Here is an 8,475-nt window from a genome sequence, read left to right as displayed (position 1 = left end):
TAAGAGTTATCAGTATAGAAAGTGTTTTACAGCATAGGACTGGAAGAGATCACCAAGGGAGTGTAGATAGAAATGAGAAGAACAGGGACCAAGCCCGGGGGCACTCCCATTTTAAGAGGTCTGGGAGGAGAAGAGGAACCAGTAAAGGTCACTGAGAAGAGGCAGCCAGTGAGGTCAGAGGAAGCCAGGAGAATGTGGGGTCCTGGAAGCCAACTGAAGACAGTGAACTGAGGAAGAGGGGCTCATCAGCTGTGCCAAATGCTGCTGATAGGTCCAGTAAGGATTAAGAATTGACCATTGGATTGATCAATGTAGAAATTAGTCATGACCTTGAGAATGGCAATCTCAGTGGAGTGGTGGAGGTGGACCCCTGATTGGAATGTGTTCAAATGAGAATAGGAAGGAGGAGAAAAATTGGAAACAGTGAATAGAGACAACTATTACAAAGGGGTGAAGGAGTAGTCCAAGTGGATATCTGAGGGAAGAACGTTCCTGACAGATGGAATGGACATTGAAAAAGCCCTAGGCAAGAGTGACTGTGACTTGTTTGAGGAACAGCAGAGAGACCATGGTTGGGGCAGAGTGAGTGAGATGGAGAGCAGGCAGAGAGGGTAGGGGGCTATGGAAGGAAAGTTGTCTGGGGCTCCCTCTTGGCACCAGGTTGATGTAGGTAGAAAGCCTAGGGGAATGTGGTCTTAGACCAGGAACTGGTTCAAACGATGCCTTCAAATATTCGTGTTCAAATATTGCACGTGGAGGTGTATATTACATACATCTGTAAAGAAAAATGTGCCTTAAATGGCAGCAAAGAAATAAGATGCTAGCAGTTGCAGAAGTGGAGTAAGAGAATATATATATATATATATTCCATATATAATGATGAGAATGTATTTACGTGAAGATAAGAAATAACAGCATGATGGTATCCTGATAGAAACAACCTAGTAGAGAGCACAACATTGATGGTGGTGATAAAGGGGCGAGAGATGGTAGTGATATTGTTGAACTGGTGTGAGAGAAAGAGATCTAAAGACCTCCCTCAACTTATGATGGGGCTACATCTGGATAAACTCATTGTAACTTGAAAATATCATAAGTCAAAAATGCATTAAATACAACTAACCTACCCAACATCATAGCTTAGTCTAACCTGCCTGAAACGTGCTCAGAACACTTACATTGATTAGCCTACATTTGGGCAAAATCATCTAACACAAAACCTCTTTTATAATAAAATGTTGAATATCTCATGTAATTTACTGAATATTGTACTGAAAGTGAAAAACAGAATGGTTGAATGGGTACAGAATGATTGGAAGTGTATCAGTATCAGTTGTTTACCCAGTAATCGTGTGGCTGACTGGGAGCTGCAGCTCTCTGCTGCTGCCCAGCATCACGAGAGAGTATCGTACCACATATTGATAGCCCGGGGAAAGATCAAAATTCAAAAGTTTGTGGTTGTGTATTTTCCTCTAGCCAGGTTTAGCTGTGTGAGTTCAGGCTCCTTGAGGTGTATTTGGACTTAGCTAGAGTTATGATTTTGCCAGGGAAGCAAACAAAGTGAAAGAGGGGCAGGAGACTGGAGGGTATATGTCAATGAGTGATTATAAAGACTGAGCATGACATTTGAACTAGGGAAGGAGGGGAGAGGAAACAATAAGGGACCGAGAGATGGTGAAATCTGGCAAAACCAATGGACTGGAGATTTTTGTGAGGTTAAAGGATAGTGGGGTCTGGGTACCAAAGGGAATGAGCTGGAAAAAGAGGAGGTGATGGTCATAAAGAGGGATGTTTGAAATTGAGATTATGAAGGGATTGCTGTAATTGCTGTGACAAGGCCTAGGGTATGGCCATGGGAATGAGTAGCTGAGTTGGGGTCAAGGTCGATGTCATGAAGGAGAAATGAAGGCGCCAGTGTAACAGAATGATCATTCTTGAGCTCACCAGGAATTAAGACAGGACTACTACCGTTGGGAATGACATAGTTCCAGGAGCTAAAATCTTTGAGAAATAAGGGAGAGAAGCACTGAAGTTTGGTAGATGATGACAATGAAGTCTAGTTGGTGACACAAGCTGTCAAAAGCTGGAGATTTACAGGGATGTGGGAGAGGAATGCTCTAAAGGCAGCAGTGAGAAGCAAGGAAGACATTTACCAGAGCTTCAGGCTCTGTGGTACAATGGTGATGGGAGAGAAAAATCATCTACTTCTCTTGAGTGGGCTTCAGGGGACACAGAGTCCTCAGGGAAGAGCCTGGTTTCTGTTAAGGCGAGACAATGAAAGGCACATTCAGAGAAGAGGGTGGCGATATGGAGGAATTATTGAGGTTGCATTGCGTTTTAGGAGTAAGGAAGGGGTGTGAGAAGTGAACTGAAGAGAGAATGTGGTCACAGCCTTATGGAAGTTAGAATGTGGGAGTTGAGGGGTATCGCGGGGATATGGGGGTTCTTGTGGTGACTGACACAAGTGGGGTTGGACATTGATGAGTTCTGATGGATATGAGGCAGATAGATTCAAGACAGACTTTGAAGTTTCGGCTAGGGGTGGGGAGGTGAGTGTCTGAGGCTTGCTGTCAACCCCAAGAGATATGGAAATTCAGTCTTACACCTGGAGCACTGGTCCACAGAACGCTCCATGTTGCTCCTGGAAACAGATCACATAAATCTGTAGTGAAAGAAAAATGGGCTAGAAACTACATATCATATTCAGGATAGGAGTAACCCTGGGGAAGTGGGAGGGGAATGGAAATGGGGTGAAGGTCAAGGAAACCTCAATTTTTCTGTAATGTTTTTATTCCTTAAAAAAAAGACAAAGTAAATATACCTAAATATAACAGCATCCAAATCTGAGTGGTGGAAACACTAGTGTTTGTTATATTTAATGCCTGGGATGTTGTAGCTACTCAATGAATGTTATTTGTTGAAGGAGCGTGCCTTTCTGTATTAACAGTTCGTCCAATGAACATACAAAACTCTCAAGTTAGCACATCGTGCTACAAGAGCATAGAAAAGAAAATGGAGAGAAGTGGGGAAGGCCTGAGAAATGCTTGAGGAGAGAGTAATTGCTGATCTATGTAGATCTCTACCACCATACATGAGCCTTATGGAAAATATGGCGTGCAAGCTAAAGACATAGTCCTATCTCCATTTTACCTTAATGCTCTAAGGTTCTGGGTGAGTATCCAGAAAATGACCTTGAATATTTAGTTCTTTCAAGTAACTACTGGATTCTCCTTTTTGTCTCCCAACATAGACACTGGGTGGTGCTGCTGTCCAAAAATTCTGCTCTATCCTGGATTTATTACTTCAATCTAAAGACGGGTATTTATCTAAGTGTCTACTGTAGACCAAGCAAGGTGCTCGGGATTAGAGATATAAAGATGAATAGCCTCAGCAGATTCTCCTCTGATTACACTGCTGCCATATTCAGTGGCTGAAAAATTAGAAAATGTGACTTTTACATAGGAGCGTACCACTGTCACAGAAATGCCCAGTTGTGGGAGTGAATGATCCTGAACTACCCACCCTCTCCATGAGCACCCCTCCTCCAACACCTGGCCAAGGATCAGAACAGACATTGAGCATCACTCGTTGTCACCGCATACTTAGGGTCCTTTGGATATAAAAAGCCAAGAGTACCTGATTACGGCTCCTTCAGCTTGGATCTCGGAGTTTTGGACGTTCAAAGCTAACTGAGTAAAATGTGTCTGCTTATTGTAGAGGCCCCTATTATCGTGGAGGAGTGAGTATACTTGGGAGGAAGGGAAGTGGACCCTCAGGACGAAAGTAGTGGGAGAAGCAGGGCAGGTAGGCCAGCCACTGATCCCTTGGGGAATCAGTGGGCTTGGATGGGGTCTGGATAGGCGGATCTGGTATGACGTTATCAACACCCAGTTGCAAGGGTGAGGTCCTGAGTAGAGAGGAGACAGTAGACTGAGGTCAGCAAGTCTAAATAAGTGGGAGGGGCGAGGAGGCGGGTCTAGGATCCCTTGGCCAATTGGCGAGGACTGGGGCGGGGTCTGGGGGCGGAGCCTGTCACGCAGCTTATAATTGCGGGGTTCCGCATAGGAAGGCTAACCTCGTCCTGTGTACCAAGCGGTCTCAGTTCAGCGGTCTACCTTTCACTGGTCTTCAAGCCTTCGGGTGAGGACGTGCGGCCCCGCCAGAGCCAGAGGACTGTGGGGACAGGAGGGCGTGGCGGCCGCGGGGCTGGCATATCGGGCCTGCTGGAATTGGAGGGGCGGGGGTTGGGACGGGCGATTCGTATCTGCGCCTCCTGGCGAGTCCGCGCCTTTGTTTTCGCAGCGCCGCCTTCTGCGCGCGTTGCGGAATCCTCCCTGGGTCTGTCCCTGGAAGGTCCGAGGGGGGAGCCCCTAGAGCGGCCAGTCCGCTGTGGCTGCAAGTCCGAGGCTGAGGGGATGAGGAGTGTGGGGCTCGGAGTGGGCCCTCTGGGGCTGGCCCTTCGCTCTCTCCCCTCCCGTGGCTGTTAGGTTGGACTGGGCTCCCGACAATGATGATATTTATTTTGAAATGTAAGCAGATTGCTGCTAACAAACTGGTCTATGCACCCAGCCCTGTTATTATTATTTGAAGCCCCTGTTTCCCCCCTCTGGAGATTGGTGGCTGATTGCTTGTCAAAGGATGGTCTTAGGGTGACCTCGACGGAAGGGAGGCATTTTGGGGACGTCTGGCTGCTTGGGGGCCTCTCGATGCTAGTCTGGGCACTAGACGTGTCTTACCCCATCAGGGTGGGGCCAGGCACGCGCAGGAGAGCTCTGCTTTCCGGGCTCAGGGGTCTCCTATTGTCTCTTCTGGACAAACCCGGAATGATCACATGGCACCTCATCTCCTAGCCTCATCTACTACCCTCTCCTCTTGAGGGGAAAATATGGTGAAATAAAAATGAACTCTAGTTTATCCCATTCTGCTGAAGTTCTTGGTTTGATCATAATTAGCTGTGCCGTCTTATAGCGTTTACAAACCAGTGCCATAAGGAGTTATTGTGAGACATGTAATTAGTTATGACTGGATTTAATCCCTCCTCTACTGTCTTTGGGCAGATGAAATGGAAAGAAACTAGTCCAATTTGTGCTACCCCTTTTTGTGTGCTGCTCCCTAACCCCCAAGAAAAGTGCCCCCCTCTCATAGTAATTGAACACAAAGTGAACGTGCTCAAATAGTGCTATCATCTCCTAACAAATTCATTAGCTGGTTAAACCCAGTCCTTATTTTTTCTTCTATTCCTATCTGCTCATGTGTTTCTATCACCTCCATTTTACTTTTGCTGTGATTTTAAAAGCCAGACATATTGGCTCCCGGTTTCTAGAACATCTTGGTTTCTAGTGCATCCTGATCCAATGGCATTTACTGTCTATCAGAAATGGGGTAATGATGTGGGTTAATAAAAAGTATTCTAATAAAAATATGACTTTTCTAAGATCTGTTGCTGTTTTCCTGTTGAAAATCAGCAGGTAAAATACACATTGATATTAAATGTGAGAATTTTGGCTGTTACTCCTTAGTGTGATAATAGTTCTACCAGATAAGTTTTTTTATGGTTTTTTTCCCGGTCTTTTAGTCAAGATGAGTGATAAGCCAGACTTGTCTGAAGTGGAGAAGTTTGACAAGTCAAAACTGAAGAAAACTAACACTAAAGAAAAAAACACTCTTCCCTCAAAGGAAAGTAAGTCATGGGGACTTTCTGAGACAAACAATGGTGAAAATTAATAGGTTCAGTAAATAAACTCTTCTAGTAAATTTTACCACAAAGGAAGCAATAACTAGAGTACGAATTATTTAATGTATAACATTAAAAAATATCAAATAGTTGCCTTTTTTACTTTGCTTATATAAGTAGTTCTCACAAAATAGGCCCCAGTAGTAATGGGGGAATTTTAAAAAGCTGGTTTTTGGTGGAAAACTACTAAAACCCACATTGAAACCAATCTTGGAATATTGGACATAGCATTAGAAACATCTTAGTTTTGTCCGATTTTTGTTATTTGGCATTTTTTTGCATCTAGCTATTTGGGTCTTTAATCTCATCCCTAATGAGCCATGCAAACTGTGGTTTTGGCCTTCTCTACCTGATGACAAGATGAGGTAAGCTAATCAGTTTAGATATAGGGTATACTCAAGTCTCCCAGGGATCAAGGGATCAATTTTGCCCTCCCCACTTACAGCCTGCAGGAGAAACCCCAAGCCAAGGGAAACGTTTTGTCATGTAGCATTGTCTGCAAGTTCCAAAGTTAGTCAAAATTGTCTGAAATGACATAACTTCCTAATTGTATAGTGATAGATAAATCTGAAGAAAGTGCTTCACTTGCCCCCCAATCTCAGAGTGATCTATGGTAAAAATGGCAATAGCATAAATCTACCTCTCAAATGGGGAAAAAGAAACACACAGTTGAGTCTAACAAATGTTCAGCTCATTAATTTGCACACACACATACCTGACTGAGGATCTGTGTGTAGTGCCTTGGCATTCTAAATTTAAAGAAGGTATGGCAGCCTCCAATGACTTGGCAAAGAGCTCTTTTGGAAGAAACTGAACTTAATCTTAGGTAAATACCCTCTTAATGATTTTTTTGTGTTTATTTGTTCCCCAGCTATCCAGCAGGAGAAAGAGTGTGGTCAAACATCGTAAGATGGGGATCTCCTTGCAAGAGCAAATTTCAACATTGCTTGAGTGTCTTGATTTTGGTAAAACTTTGTAGAGATTTTAGGCATCTTCTGATGTCTTCTCACCCATAATCCCTGGCTAAGAGGTCAGGGGTAGCCTACGTTCCCTGACATTCATTTTAAAACTTCCATTGGTGCGTAAATTCCAGCTGGCAGATGCTGTCAATAATCCAACCGTTGATGACCTTTGTGCTTGTAGTCTTTGCACCCCCTACCGGATAAGCCACTTTTAACTTTCTACAATGGTTCCCTCTATTGCTTTATAATGTTCATGAAGTTGCATGCTTTTGCATCTTCTCACGGTTTATTTTCATTTGTAATGGAGCAATAACATAATAAATATAATCAGTATGTTTATAATAGGCTCCTGTGGTTCATTCCTGGTGGTCTTCTAAGGAATGAAAGTACACAAGGGTACTTTTCATCCAAAAAAAATGGGTGCAGGAAAACTGCTTCAGCAGATTTGGCACATGGGAAAGGCCCTCCTCTGTCTGATCTGGACAGAGGAGGGCCTTTGGGGATTGTGTGGCTGAACCATACTGACTCCATTTTGTCAGCTCCATCTTAGTCCACACAGTCCTAACTCCTCCCCTTTCCACGTGACTGAGCTTTAGCCTAATTTACAAGGAGTGGGTCCAAGCCAGATGAGTTCCCTATCAACTTTTACCCTTGCCTTCATCTGATATGAAACCTGGAAGAGTGCCTTTTGCTGACATAGATGGTTAATGGTCATGAGACCCCTGGGGAGAGGAAAAAACTCCTATTCCAGTTGGTGCAGACGTGCTTCTCTCTTGGTAGTCAGATTCTACTTTTAGCTTTGGCCCCTTTAAATTCCCCTGTACCCTTTTTGGCAGTGCAGTGTGCAGTGCAGCTGTGAATGCCTCTGGATTATCTGTCTGCCCTATCTATCGTGCCTGTATGTAAGTTACCCACAGAAAACTTCATAATTGCACTTTATGGAGCTGCTCGCTTCATTTTTCAGTCTCAAAGTTCCTTCTCAGTTTGCAGGATATTATTCAGTATGTCTGCCTCCCAACAGGGATACTAAGTGCTTTTTCCTTAGAGTTGGAATCATAGAGATAGAGAACCTTGGGAGAAGAAGTCACGTGGACTAGCTCCCTTATCTCAGAAATGAGGAAATTAAAACACAGGGTCTGATTTAATCTTCTAAGGTGTATAAGGGCTGGAATTTTAGCCGGACTCTTCTTGCTTTTTGGAAAGTGCTTTTCAACTAAAGTTAGGGGACACCCAAGGTTGGGGTTGGATGGGGAAGGGGGCAAGAGACACTTGCTAATCCATACTGTGCTAAGCACATCACATCTTCTATCAAGCATAAACTCAGATGTCTAATAACCTCTAATGACCTACAGTACTGAACCTCTGGTTTCATTCTTGTCCTGAACAGAATTCACTGTCTTATGAACCAAGTATTTTTGGTGTTTGTGATGAGCATAAGTGCTATGGACTGAATTGTCTCCCCTTCAAAAAATTTCATATGCTGAAGCCCTAACCCCAAATGTGACTGGATCTGGAGATAGTGTATTTAGGTAATTAAGGTTAATTGAGATAATAAGGATGGGGCCATAATCTGATAGTACTGTGGCCATAAAAGAAGAGGAAGAGACACCAGATCACTCTCTCCCCAACATGTGAGGACCCAACAAGAAGGTGTCTACTTGCAAGCCAGGAAGAGAGTTTTCACCAGAAAATGACCCTGCTGGATCTTGATTTTGGGACTTCTATCCTCCAGAACTGTGAGAAAATTAATTTCTGTTGTTTAATCAACCTGGTCTACAG

The 8,475-nt window shown here is 43.9% G+C and overlaps 1 protein-coding gene across 1 annotated transcript; it reads left to right on the top strand.

Annotated features, from left to right (window-relative positions):
* The first annotated feature begins 4,071 nt into the window (after positions 1-4,071).
* TMSB15C (thymosin beta 15C) lies at positions 4,072-6,957 on the top strand. Its single transcript, XM_061178532.1, has 3 exons — positions 4,072-4,140; positions 5,576-5,680; positions 6,606-6,957. The coding sequence occupies exons 2-3, from the start codon at positions 5,581-5,583 to the stop codon at positions 6,641-6,643; spliced, it is 138 nt and encodes a 45-aa protein (XP_061034515.1). The 5' UTR covers positions 4,072-4,140; positions 5,576-5,580; the 3' UTR covers positions 6,644-6,957.
* Positions 6,958-8,475: the final 1,518 nt, after the last annotated feature.

This window comes from Eubalaena glacialis, chromosome X (assembly GCF_028564815.1).
Source record: "Eubalaena glacialis isolate mEubGla1 chromosome X, mEubGla1.1.hap2.+ XY, whole genome shotgun sequence".
Taxonomy (NCBI): domain Eukaryota; kingdom Metazoa; phylum Chordata; class Mammalia; order Artiodactyla; family Balaenidae; genus Eubalaena; species Eubalaena glacialis.
Note: the sequence above shows the minus strand (reverse complement) of the source record. Positions and strands in the feature narration are given on the sequence as shown.

Coding starts and splice junctions, on each gene's coding strand:
- TMSB15C (XM_061178532.1), top strand. CDS start 5,581: ATGAGTGATAAGCCAGACTTGTCTGAAGTGGAGAAGTTTGACAAGTCA. Junction 5,681..6,605: donor CACTCTTCCCTCAAAGGAAA/GTAAGTCATGGG, acceptor TTTGTTCCCCAG/CTATCCAGCAGGAGAAAGAG.